Source organism: Mastigoproctus giganteus, chromosome 7, assembly GCF_048544385.1.
Source record: "Mastigoproctus giganteus isolate SK-2022 chromosome 7, ASM4854438v1, whole genome shotgun sequence".
Lineage (NCBI taxonomy): Eukaryota > Metazoa > Arthropoda > Arachnida > Uropygi > Thelyphonidae > Mastigoproctus > Mastigoproctus giganteus.
Genome location: NC_143581.1, coordinates 111,436,862 through 111,450,738, shown reverse-complemented (window position 1 = coordinate 111,450,738; position 13,877 = coordinate 111,436,862). Strand labels below are relative to the sequence as shown.

The following is a 13,877-nucleotide window of genomic DNA, read 5'->3' as shown; positions in this document are numbered from 1 at the left end:
TTTAACGAAATTGGATAAACCATCCCAGTAATCTAGGTATAGAATATTTTATTTAAATCTTCAAGATTAAATATTCTGGAAGGGAGGAGAGCGTGAAATTTGTGAAAATACTTTAAGGCAGTTATTTAGGTATAAAAGTTTACGAACCTCTGCTCTACATAACTATATAGTGGCCTATTTGAAGTCTGTTAACTTTTCAACATATTGATGGCTGAACACGTTGTCTTATTGGAACGTTGATCACAGGTGATCTTAAAATTCTTGGAGCAGTTTCGATTACGAGGTTCCTATAGGAAGAACCAACGGAACATTTCACATCTAACAAAGAGGTGGTGGATCTGCAGCAGGATTATTCCTTACACCATCCTAAACTTGTACAGTGGACAAAAAAAGCAGTAATTTTTAAAATGTTTCGTGGATTTATGCGAGCTGCACACAACCATCCAATGAAGCTTTTTGCTTTTTTTTTGGTTGTATTATTTTAATTTTTTTGCAGAACTAAGTATCATTAAACTTTCATACTTTTCTAACACATTTAAGTATTTATTGTTGTTGTTAGAAAACATCGATTTTCTTATCTTTCTTTATAGCTAGAAAATTAGCTATTGTTACCCACTTCATCAACCGGTGAAATACCACCACTTTGCTTATTGGAGGCTTGAAGTGGTGAAACCCATGTTTAGTCTCTAGAGCAAAGTTTCCGGCATACCCCTCCCCCCATATTTCTCCTTCAACCCATGCACGGTACTGAGTACTAGAGGTTTTGATGCCTTTCATGTTTGGGGTTTCCATAAAAAAAAAAAAAAAAAAAAAATGCAGAATGAGACAATTAAGATACTGCTTTCCACTTCGAGTCTAAATACCTGACTATGTGTAAGGTGATATCAAACTGCTGGTTTTCCAGTGAGAAAAGTGTACATAATTTTTCTGGCTGCTACACATTTCAATATTATTTCTCAACTTCAATATTATAGAGATGGTGCTTTTACTAATACTTAATTGTAGCTAACTAATACTTAATTTGTAATTGTAAATTCATATAATACAGAAGTTTTAAATGATCATCATTTACTAGTTTATTTTTTCGCCCAGCACTAAAGCAATTGCATCATATGCATCACCAGATATTCCCAACAATGTTCAGCGATATACCGCTGACTCACGCATCAAGAACAGATGGAACTTTGGAAGGAAAAAACTTAAGAATACAGATTTTATTTTCAGATCTCAGCAACAGAGGGGAAACAACGAGGTGTGCTTTTATCTTTCAGAAAAAAAAGAAGAGTTTTTCATCCCGCAAGGTTTTCCATCCCACACACAAGGTGCCGCATCTGCGACGCAGATGCGGGCCGGGTGGCGGCGGCGGGACGAGAGGCGCCCCCACAACATAACCATTCCCAAAATACACCTTCCCTATTAACGCCCACAATAGCGCTGCATTGCCATATAATTAGCGTTAAAAATATTCACAAAAATTCACTATGACGTCACAACCGATACATTCAAAGATGACATCTAACCCAAATCTAACCTGCACAGCCGCTAGGAAAGATGCACGCTCACTAATCATAGCAGCTTTGGTTCATGCCCCGACCCTAAAATAAAAATAATCTGAAAATTAAAGTCGGAAATTATCACTAACGCCATATCGAGCGAAAGACAAACCAATGCCAGAAAATATAAACCAATTTTTTTCTACCTTCATGTGTACTTCCGCTCCGTTACAAAGGATTCTGGGTCAATTTCGTTCATACCGACCTCCGATACTACTGGCGAAATTAGCCTGCTTATGGCTGACTGATGATCCAAACTGTAACTGTGGTCAGAGTGCAGACTGGGAACACATTCTATTTGAATGTATAATTTATAACATCCCCAGAACCCAGTTAATAGCACATGTGTTCTCCTTCCCTTCCCAGGGGAGAAGAACATCTATTCATAAAGGAAGAAGAAAATTATAAAGCATTCACAACCTTCACGCAGAAAGTATTCAAAATGCGCAGATCTATCCAAAGAAGGATAATTCAGCCCCACAACAATTAAAAAGTAATCAATGGCGAAAATGCTGCCCATTGGCTCTCACCACGCCCAGATATTCAGCACCCTTAGAGTAATTTGATAAGACTGGACGGTAAACTAAGAGCTGGAGACTAAACTAGAAGTTTTTGTGTGAAAACACAGGCCCTTGCCTAAGAGACCAGATGAAGAACACAACACCACACTAATAGTACACGAACACTCACTAAACTACACAAATCTGGCCTTTATAAAGTTCTAACGCGGAGTTGGGGGAAACTCTCGGAGTCGCATTACAATTAATACTATACACTAAGTGGACAGAAATCATGGGCTACTTAACTAACCACGGATAAGGCCCATCTCTCGCCGGATAAGGTCAGTCACACGATGAGGTATTGAGTCCACTAGTTCACGAAAGCAAACGTTTCACAGGTATTTCCAACCATGCTTGCAGCACCGCTGTCCACAATTGCGTCGCATTCTGGGTGGAGGATCCAAAGCTCTAACGGACCTTTCCACAGCATCCCAAAGATGCTCCACAGGGTTCACGTCCTGTGAACAGGGAAGCCATTCCATGGTGGTAAAATCTGCGGAGTCCTCTCCGAACCATGTTCTAGTCATCATGGCTCTGTGGAGAGGCACATTGTCCTGCTGGAAGAGTCCAGTAACCTGTGGATGCACGATGACCACGAAGGGATTCGGATGGTCTGCAAGGATGGACACTTAACTCGGACAGTTCAGAGACGCGTCTAGACGTACCAGAGGTCCTCACGTGTACCAGTTGAACACACCCCAGACTATTACCAGCCATTCACCTGCCTGAACAGTTCTTTGTTGACATGACGGGTGCATAGTTTCGTGCAGTTTCCATCAAATATGCTCTCCCTCGTCTGCTCGATATAACTGGAAACGGGACTCATCGGACCAGGAGACCCATCTGCAATCATCCAAGGTCCATTTCCGATGTTCCTTTGCCAGTTGAGGCATAGAGTCCTGTGTCGTGATGTTCGCATTGGGACTCTGGTGGGTCGGCGGCTCCCATAACTTATCGTGGTTAATAATCGCCTGATGTTCTTGGTGGAGACGTTTCTGGCACCTCCCTCGTTGAAGTCGGCGGGGATTTGTGCCACTGTCGCTCTCTGCTTGGCTGAAACAATGCGAGACAGACATCGACGGCCACGTTCATCCACCTTTCTCTGTCCACGATGAGATATTATTCTCATCGTGGACAGAGGTATGGAAATGGCGTATTCCCCATACACTCTTGATGCTGTTGAACGGGGACAGTGCAATTTCTGTATTACCTCCGCGATAGAGTGACCCATGCGTCGGGCACCCTCTATCATGCCTCTATCCAAAGTCGGTTAACTCACGACGTTTATCCATACTGATTCGAATTACCGTCTACGTGAATGCAGTGATGCAATGTACCTATATACCTGCCAAGCGGTGGGTTCTTCCACTACCGAGAGTTGTGACAGCGTCGCGTGGTCCATGAACCAGGTGTACCAGGAATTCTGACCTTTCAGGGTACTTCGCTAGTACAGACTGCAAAAAGCAAAATGACGTGTGACACTTGTCGATTTTTATTTTTAGGCAGTGCATTTTGTGTGTGGTTATATTTAAGTCAAGAAAGACAGTTCACAGTTTTCAACTCACAGCACACTGAACAAGGTGCTGAAATTGTCATGGCACACCATTAGTTTTTTAAGGAGAGATTTTATCATTAAAAAACGAGTATTAAGATTGTGTTTAAAGTTCAATAGCCAAAATTCTAATCACCGTGTTATTTTTAAAAATAATACTCATCTGGATTTCAAAAGAATTATTTTTTAAATTTATATTCATATTTGTTATTATTCCAATTACTGAAATGAGATATCATTGAAAAAGATATCATTTAAAAAAATAATCATTAAAATGATTAAAATATCATTTATATAAAAATATCTGTGGTATATAAAATATCAAACCTATACTTGGCAATGTCTCTTGATGTCTCTCGCCCGAGGTCGGATGGCTGACAAGCATACCCTCAAATCCTCCTCCAATGTTTGAAACCTGTCCTGTCCTTGCTCTTAATCATGTTCATAGCAGAAAAAAAAGCCTCACACAGATGCGATGTAGACAAAGGAAGGAATGCTTCAATCGCCTTCTTTGTGATAATGGAGAGAGAAAACCAGAACGAGGCTATATCTGTTGATGTGCGCTTTAGTTTCATTCCTCTGTCCTTTCTCATTTCCATCAGCTCATCTTTTTCTGCAACAGTTAATTCTGCTGATTCGAACGCGCTTAGCACAAACGGATCTTTTACCCAGTCCAAGGAAGAAACATCAAGTGACGGGAAATGCTTTTCAATGTTTTTACTGAGCAGGGCTAAACTTTGTAGAATTAAATCGACAGGATTTTGTCCAGTCTGCAACTTTTTGTCAGCTCAAACATTTAAACTTTGTTCTCTTTTTTTGATTCTAGGTCCTCAGAACGTTAATTTTTCCTCAAAAGAGTTAATTTTGACACAAGTAAGAATATTTTCATTCTTTACCTGCATACTCTTGTTAAGAGTGTTCGAAGCTTTGGAGATGTCAACTCAAAAAGCAGCTTTATTGCATCAGGTCTCATCACTAAGCAGGTCAGTCAACTCAGATTCTTCAGACGTTAAAAAAATTATAAGCTCTTCCCTCAGTTCATAGAACCTTAAAAGCACCGGCCCTCAAGATAGCCACTTCACTTCCGTGTGCGGTATAAGTTGTGCGTGAGTAGCTTCCATGGCAGAACACAGTGCTGAAAACAACCTCGATTTTAATGGCCTACCCTTGTCGTAGTTAACCATTCTGATCGTCTCATTCAGTACTTTTTGGAGTTCAGGTACTACTGATTTTAAAATGAGGGCTTCTCTGTGCAGGGATCAGCCATGATTCTTTTGCTTGGCCATGCGACGAATCCTTTCAGGCTTCACGACATAGAGGGAGCACTGTCCGTTCAGATGCCGATGTACGATTTCCATGACAAATCGTGAGAACTGAAATAACTGTCGACAACATCAATAATACCTTAGCCTTTTGTTGTTCTGGAAGTGGTTTGCAAAATAAAAATTGTTGAATAATATTTCCATTACAAACAAAACCGCTTAATGCTAGGAGTTGAGTTTTTCCAGTGGAAGGCAAAAGAAAAATGGGCTTTTTTAATGTTAGCTATCACTTGTGACTCAAGATCTTCAGACATGTCTTGTTTTTTTTTTTTTTTTTGGTAGTTGTTGGCGCATCGGTTTCTGTGGCCATAGTGCACCTCCCACGGTTTTTGTAGTACTTTGATCCAAGCCCGAGGCGGGATTCGAACCCGCGAACTTTGGGTTACCAGGCAGGTACTTTACCCACCTGGCTAGCCCGGTCGGCACATGTTTTGTATACGCCGACTAATAGTGTTATCAAGCATAGGGATTTTCAAAACTTTTTTCATATTCCTCGCCAAACATAATACAGTATTTACAATTTTACAGCACGCTGGTAAAATTACTGACTCCGCAATTGTATGTGATTTCATCTTTTTTTCCACGATTTCGGCAACGGCATAGCTTGCTTCTTGAGCTTTTATGAGAAATGGTTGTGATTTTGGTCCTTTGTTTAGCCTAGTGTGTTTGATCAGCTATATGCCTTTTAAAATATTCAATTTCAATTGGTTTCTCGCATAAATGTGAGTGCTTTGTGTGATGGTGTCTTTTCAGCTTACTTCGAAACGTAACTTGGTTTGCCAGTTTCTCACCACAAACAACATACTTAGGACGTGGCTGCTCATCTCCAGATGAAAAGAAACCGAAGGACAAATAGTCTTCATTATACTGGCGCACAACGGATTTAGAATTAACACTAATTGTGCTATGTGTTATTCTACCAGAACTAGTGCCAGCTACACTTGATTCATTGTCATCATCTAACTTACGTTTTTTAATTCGAAATATGTTCAAGTCTAAACAGCCCCCCCCAAAAAAAAATAAAAATAAAACTCAGCTAAATTCAGAAATAACAAAACTCAATTTTTTTCTCACTTCTTTTCGACCTTCTCCCCAAACTCCGGCGGCACTCTACGAACCCTTCGCAGCACACCAGTATGCCGCGGCACACCGGTTGAAAATCGCTGCTTTAGGTATTAAAATAAACTAATGGCTAGTGATCACCTTATTTTTCCTTGGGTTTCGACGGCGGGAGTAATCGAAGTGTCACAATGGGCATTATGCATTCAGAAGTTAAAACAAAATGTTAAATTAAAAATAGTTATCTCTGGAGTCTTGTAAGCAAAAATAATCTTATTAGCTTCTCCGGACTCTGGAATACTGCTGAACTATATTGACAGTTTGTCAGGTTCCGGAAAACCACTGTTTTAGAGACAAAATTTATAGCAGTGGCAGCCACATATATAACAATTTATCTATCCCTGCTTTCACAGTTATTCTGCGGGACTACTTGCTCATTAAGGGAAATGTTCTCCATTTTTCTTAAAGAACGCTCTTTGGCACAGACAAATTACAGTAACAAACGGAAACATGACCGATACGTATGAGGTTGATAAAGGATTCCCACAAGGTGGCGTCTTGTCAGCCACATTTTTTGCCATAGCTTTAGAGCGCTTCCTACCTCTAAACAAGAAACAATTCTTCACATATGCAGATGACAGAGTTTTTTATTACCCAGAAGATCAGAAATCAGCTGACTATTGCAAGTGGCTAACACCAAAATAAAAGAATTCCGAAAAGTATCTAGACTGCCCAAATGACCACAAATAAAATATATCCAAACAAAATAGAAATATACGTGAACAACATCCTTGTCCAAAAGGTTCAGTCACATCTTGATCTCGGACTCAAATGGGACGAAGGACTGAACTTCCTTCCGCACTTCGCATACATTTGTAAGAAAACGTATGAAACGCTCTGCATAACCAGGCAGGAGCTCATAGGCAGTAGAGACCCCAGTTCGATGAATTGGATCCGAAGGCTGGGTCATTACTAGGATCTGAAGGCCACGCGCGCGCGCACACACACAGAGGTGTGTCATCAAATTCACCGAGCCGTTTATATACTGAGTAAAGCGGAGACTTTGCTCTGCGATTCGGTGTCTTTATGCGGAATGGATAACAAACTTATCTATATTTACTCCGCCTGATTCTAATAATCCAATAGTGACTGCGCAGGTGTGAATCTGTCACTCAATTTGAGTTTACGTAACTTTAGCAGCAGCATTGGAGTTGACCTTAAAGTTTGTGCAGGAGTACATGGGGTAGGATCTCCTAGAAATTTGGGGATGAAATGAAATCATTTAGCTGTTTAGAAGAAGTTGTGAACCTTCTGTTGTTTATTGTAGTTGGCAGCCGTGATAGATCTATCTGTCTCGCCATTTGGATCCTCCTTACCTGTGGAGGAATGTGATGTTAACGAAGGGCTTACTTAAGTAGCTAGTACTCTTCGGAAAAGCTTTTTTAATTCATTGTTTTGGCTGCTGACGCCTAAACATCTGTTGCATAGAGCACTATAGGGTAAATTACAGTCTGGATATATTTATTTGTTGTTCTTAAATCAATATACAAGAGGTTTTGTTTGGAATATGTTGACGGAATTTAAGTTTTGTGTCATAATTATTCCCCAAGGTCTTTGTGGTTGTTCACTATGGGGATTCGAGCTCCATGGAACCCAAATCCTTATAGTAAACAGCCACGAGGAAGGGAGGGGGAGAAGGATTTTGGCCAGTGACGGCTTTAGAGAGAATAGCATCATCTCAAATTTGCTGAGGTTTAGGCGCAGCCCAAACGTTTCAATGTAGAAAACTAACTCAGCGATCCTGCTATTTATAGCATAGGTAATTTTAGCCAGGTAAGTTTTATATTCCCTGATATGTCACTGAATGCGGAAAAACAATTCTAGCCGCGCAGAAGAGTTTTAACGTCGATGCTATCAAGGAAGGCCTCCAGGTCAACGTATAAAACGGTTAATTCTGCTTTGTCTTCGAAGGCTTTGAATGTGAGGTTAGACATCGCTAGGAGGTTTTTAACAGTATATCGGTTAGCTAATGCATAGTGATATTGAGGAAGCCGCAGTGGAAGTAAATGCTTTGCTTAAAACAGGTAAAGTTTTCCAGTACTTTGATAAGGGTCGAAGCTGATGACATAGGCCTGAAGTGCTTGAGTGCTGTGGGCACTGACGTCTTCTGTAATGGTCTGATGGTGTACCTGTTCCATATGCGAGAAAATACAGTACCTGCTTTGAGAGACTTGCAATGAATACGCTTATCAGTGGATCAAAATATGTGAACCCAGACATTTCACGATGAAATGTGGTATTACATCGATCCCTGCGGTTGCCGTTGTGGGAATAAAATTTATGGCAAAGATTATCTGTTGTCTGTTAAGTAGGACCAATGGCGGATTCAGGGTAGTGGCACCAGGGCACGTGCCCCGCTGTTGTTTTTCGTAGAATATACACCAATCGTTTAAATTCCCTTTAGATACAAAGAAAAAAATTTTTTTTTCATTATTAACATAGGATTTTATCCATTTTTGCATTGTAGCTCAGCTATTTTCAACTGACTACAGTTTGCAACAGTGATGCTGATGTGATCGCTATTCTAGTGCAGAAAAGGGTGTCTCCCCCTCACAAATGGTGCCCCCACTGTCATTTTTTTCTGCATCTGCCACTGAGTAGGACTATGTAAAGTTTAGGGAAGTTGTTTTAGTTCTGTGATAAAGAAAATCTAGTTGTTTCATCGGACTCTCCAGAGAATCTAGCTATGAAATACATCCACTCTTCAATAACTATGCTTGCGGAAAAATTATCATTGAAGTTCAGATATAGCTTTTTCCTTTGTTTAGGGTTGATCCGTATGTTGATGATGATATGTTGCCTCAACATAAATATAAATAACCTAAAAAGACAACTGAGGTCTGAAAAGGGTTAGTAGGAAAAACAAAGGTCTGGTTCTCGTCAGGTGCGAATTATCTTCTGATTTGGGTCGCGTCGGATCGGGCCGAAGAGTAGGCGAACCAGAAACGATAAAATGCCAAAAGTTTGGCTCGTATAGATCTCTAATGGCCACGACTACAGTTATGCCTTTAATGACGTAGAGGGCCTGTGCGGACTCGGTGGACATGTTCGATATATTGTACATCTGCAGTTCAATCTACTAGCTACTTATTTAACACTATATATATCCTGCATTTTAATCTCCAGTTAATTATTTTATTATTAACTGTAGATTAACTTATGTCCATATTTTATGGGCATAAGAATATACAGTAATTGTTATTATTTTTTTGTATTGTACGAGTATGACTTTATTCATTCTTGTATATAAGTTTATGTAAAGCATATTTTAACGCTGTTATATATATATATATATATTTTTTTTTTTTTTTTTTTTTTTATTATTGAAATAAAATAATCACGCTGCTTGTTCATTTCCTCCAAGATTATCTCAAAGATGGTCACAGGTATCGAAAATATTAAAAATAATAATGTTAACTTTTCCTTTTGTTCCCGTCAGGAAGCTCAGGCGACCCCTGATGTAGAGCAGCCAGAGTACTGTGGACAATCTGGCTCACAGTAGTGGCGACAGGCAACTTGGAGTCCCACTAGGGACCCTGCGGCCAAGAAGCCTGAGCAAACAACAAAACCCAACACTAAACTACATATGAAACAGACAACACTTTTCTGGCTTTTACAGAGGTTCTGTATTCATCACGAGTACTGATGGCGCAGATGTGGGAAACACAGGTGGCGCAGATGTGGGAAACACAGGTGGCGCTCTACCTAAACACTATGCCACTATGATCGATATCTAATCAGGAAATGGCCTATGTAATTATTTACCTGTGCATTTATAGTGATGCAATTGCCCCGCCCACTTGTACCACATGACACACATCCTTTATCTCCTCCCATTGGCTGTCCCTCCCCACTATACGGCATTCTCAAGGTGGGATACAAATCACAATGTAATTATTAACCTGCGTTTACATAGATCACGCCTTTTGCTTCGGGTTCCATAATGCATGAGGAATACTGTTGCATCCGAAAGAGTAGGAGTAATATATTTAACTAACATATTTACAAATTATACAAATACAGTATTTAACTAAAATATTTACAAACTATACAAATATTTAACTAAAGTATTTACAAACTATACAAATATTTAAAATATTTACAAAATACTAAACTATTTACAAATATACAAACTATATCGTTCGTTCATCAGCTTACGTTACAATGGAACATCAAATGATGCCGTGCGTGATCATGTATTACAGAGTTAAGCACATGCACGAGGTTGGTGAACGTTATTGAGGCAGTTGTCTTTCAACGGACGACAACAATGTAATTATTTACCTGCGCATTTGTAGTGACGTAATTACCCCGCCCTCTTCTCCCATTGACTCGAATAAATATCACTAGGAGGACAATTTTTTAATGTATAGAGAGTTAATATATCAGCAATACTGCATATTTTAAATTCTCTATCAGATTGCTAAGTCGTTAAAGTAAAAGTGGTCGCTTTACAAAATAGATAGATGGTTATCATGTTTCCCATATACAGGGACCCCAGTGTATTCATCAAAGTCACTTTATACTATGGTAAGTGTATGCAGATGGTGAATTTAATAGGTTTTGCTGGGTTCAAGAACGGCTTCGATAATGCATAACATAGCCTATTTAAAAAGAATATAAACGGTTTATTTTATTATTATTATTTTTTTTTTTTTGCAGGATGGCGGCTTCAAACCCCCATCTTGTGGGACTTTCCACGTATGCTGTGAAGCTCCAGAAACATCTACTGTAAAACCCTATGAACATCGCTGTGGAGTTCGAAATCCGAGTGGCATCAACAGTCGAATTTTATCTCCCAGTGACAAAGGCGAAGCAGATTTCGGAGAGTGGCCCTGGCAGGTAATTACACATTTCTTAATTAAAATTACCTTGAAAAATATTAAGGATTGCCATGAATCAATATAATTAGGGTCGATCCTTAGGAGGGTGCAACGCACACGGCTCCCTGATTTATCAAATAGGGAAGAACCACAAATTCAACAAAGGGGATGACTTCGATCACGGCAAGGAAAAGTCCTGCTTGCTATCGTTTCCCTAAACATAATCGCTCCATCCGGGATCCCCAGAAGCTTTAGAATTGGCCCTGAGTATCAGCATTTTTATCACAATATGGTGTTTGGTAATTTAGTCATGAGAGTAAATATGATCAGATTTTCGTACACTTTAAACCAGCATAACATTCTAACAAATGTCATGGTTATTTTTATGAAGAAACTGCAATCATTTTGTACCATAAAAAAAGAAACTTCTTCCTTTCGTACAATTCAGTGCGTTATGCAGCAAAAAATGTAAGCGATTTCAAAATTAAATTACGGGATAGCCATATATGATAAGTTTGAGTAATAAAACATTAAGCAAACAGAACTCAATTTCTTTAACTTAAGTGTCATTTTTTGCTAGTTCAGAGTCCCTCAGTTAAAATTACAACAGCGAAGACTCTTTGTCGTTGAGAAGTTTTGTTTATTATTTAAAGGCGCATTAGTGACTTAGGCCATATTGCTCAGTATTTGTATGGGCCTTTTCCACGACGTGGAAAAGGCCCATAAAAATTCCTCACTTCATCGACGGGATTCGAATTTTGTTGTTGAGCAATGTATCAAAAGTCAAAATGTTTCAAAAAGAAATATCCAGAGTATCAGATACCAAAAATTGAGACAGTACGACGAATTTTAATCAAATGGAAAGAAAAAGCGTGAATTCTGAACCACAACCAAAACGCCCAAACAAGTCAAGGGATTCTCGAACATCAGCTTCATTAGTGAATCAGTCACTTCATTAGTGAATCAGAACTTTCGGGCCACCGAAGTTAACATACCATGTTTCAGGTGAAACTGGGCTACCTCAAAGTGAGATTTGAGGGCGTAACACCGAATGTTTCCTTGATTCCAGTAATGAAATAAAGATGAATGACATAATTTAGAGTGAATGTCGTAATCATCAATAATGAACAAGCAAACATTCATTCTGAACTGTTATTTTTGTACAAATTCTGTTGGTTGCACTTCCCGAAGATCACAATCTGGTTTGGTTCAGCCTCAAGAATATATAAGCCATATTTCTTTGAGAATGCTAAAAATTAGGTTTTTTGGAGCATCTGCGATTAAGTCTACATTGCTCCGTGTATATTGTATTGTTGTCTGTAAATTGCGTGTGTTCTATAGTCGATTTTCTGTTTACTGGACGAAAAACCTGAGTTTCCGGGAGAGAAAAAAACTGTGCTACACTCGCTTGAGACCGACTAACTAAGCCACGTTGTGAGAAGGCTCGTATAAATTCCTCCCGTCATCGATGAGACTCGAACTCGGTCTTTTTTCACCCGGTGTGAGGAGGATGTCGATCCTACCAACGATGCTGCCCACGAGGGCGCTAAAAATTAGGAAGCATTATCAATGAAATATATGTTGAAATGCAATGCATACTGGTACAGTTTACAGTTGCTCACTTGGAAAAATTATTTTTTCAGTGACCTATAGTGATTGTCAGAGAATGGTCAGTCAAAAACGACATTTTTTACAAAATAGTGAAGAATGTCAGGTGGTTAACACTACTTTTGATTGTAAAACTTATGAACTGTTAATAACAACGTTGTAAAACGTTATTAAACGTTTCAACGTTGGGATTCAACGTTGTAAAAGTTATGTTATTGAAACGCTTGTTGTACTATAAAATTATATTACGTAAGCTTTACCTTTTATCTTCTCTCTCCCTCTTCCCCCTTCCCCAAAATAGGCTGCTGTCTTGAAGATGGAGGGCAAAGTGAATATATTCCAGTGTGGCGGTGTTCTGATCGATAAACGACATGTACTTACCGTAGCTCACTGTGTTTTTCCTTTCCAGTAAGTACAGTTTTTTCTCTTTCGTTTACTTACACTGAGTGGTCACTCTATTAGACACACCATTTCCTTTTTATAAAATGGAGCACTCCCTCAGTAACAGCATTCAGTGCTAGAACGTACAAGACGAAAGGTTCAAGTGATTTTTAATCATGACATGGAATACCATACACTAAAGTATGAGTATTTGAATTTTCACATTGGACTGCGTCTTTGGTTCAATAGCCAAATAACATCCTTACTGGATGTTATTTGGAGTGATCCTGTAGTCGGAAACTGTAGCTTGTAGCTGGTTGATGAGAGTAGCCAACAGAGATCGACAAGGCTTGGGACTGCAAGGAAATAGAATGATTACAATCAGACAAATGACAACCAAGAATCATTTCAGACTGTAGAACATCATACCTTGTCACGGGATATCGCAGCCGGCAACCACACCGGGTTCCAGCAAAACTCAAGAAGTTACAATTACAGTGCTCTCAAGAACACTGGACAGTGGAGAATTGAAAGGAAAAAAAAAAAAAAAAAAAAAAAAAAACGTGGCTGGTCTGATGATTCCTGGCTTTCCTGCTTTTTCATGTTAACAGAAAGGCCAGAACGTGGTGAATGCAGCATGAGTCTATATACCCCATTCTGCCTGCTGCCGATACCAAACTAGGTTTATCTGATAACCTAATTCGCCACTGTGGAATCGAAGAAAATTGGGAACATTTTATCTACGACTGTCACCTCTATCATCCACCAAGAAGCCGCATATTCACACAACTACTGTTCCTCCTACGCGGTGAAGAATTCCTCTTTTCACTGACGAGGAACACTACATGCAACTGAGTGTATTTGCCCTGGCTGCATTTAACATCAGAAAGGGCTACCAACAACAGCTTCACCCGCCATAAATAGCTCAATGGGTGAAATTACCAACTGAACCTCAAATA

At 39.4% G+C, this 13,877-nt stretch overlaps 1 protein-coding gene across 1 annotated transcript in view; it reads left to right on the top strand.

The window, feature by feature from the left end:
* LOC150083148 (uncharacterized) overlaps positions 1-13,877 on the top strand; it is a 107,499-nt gene that overhangs the window by 64,628 nt on the left and 28,994 nt on the right. Inside the window, exons 3-4 of the mRNA XM_090377846.1 lie at positions 10,769-10,948; positions 12,839-12,945. Coding sequence (XP_090233972.1) covers positions 10,769-10,948; positions 12,839-12,945 — 287 coding nt within the window. The remainder of the gene's footprint in view (positions 1-10,768; positions 10,949-12,838; positions 12,946-13,877) is intronic.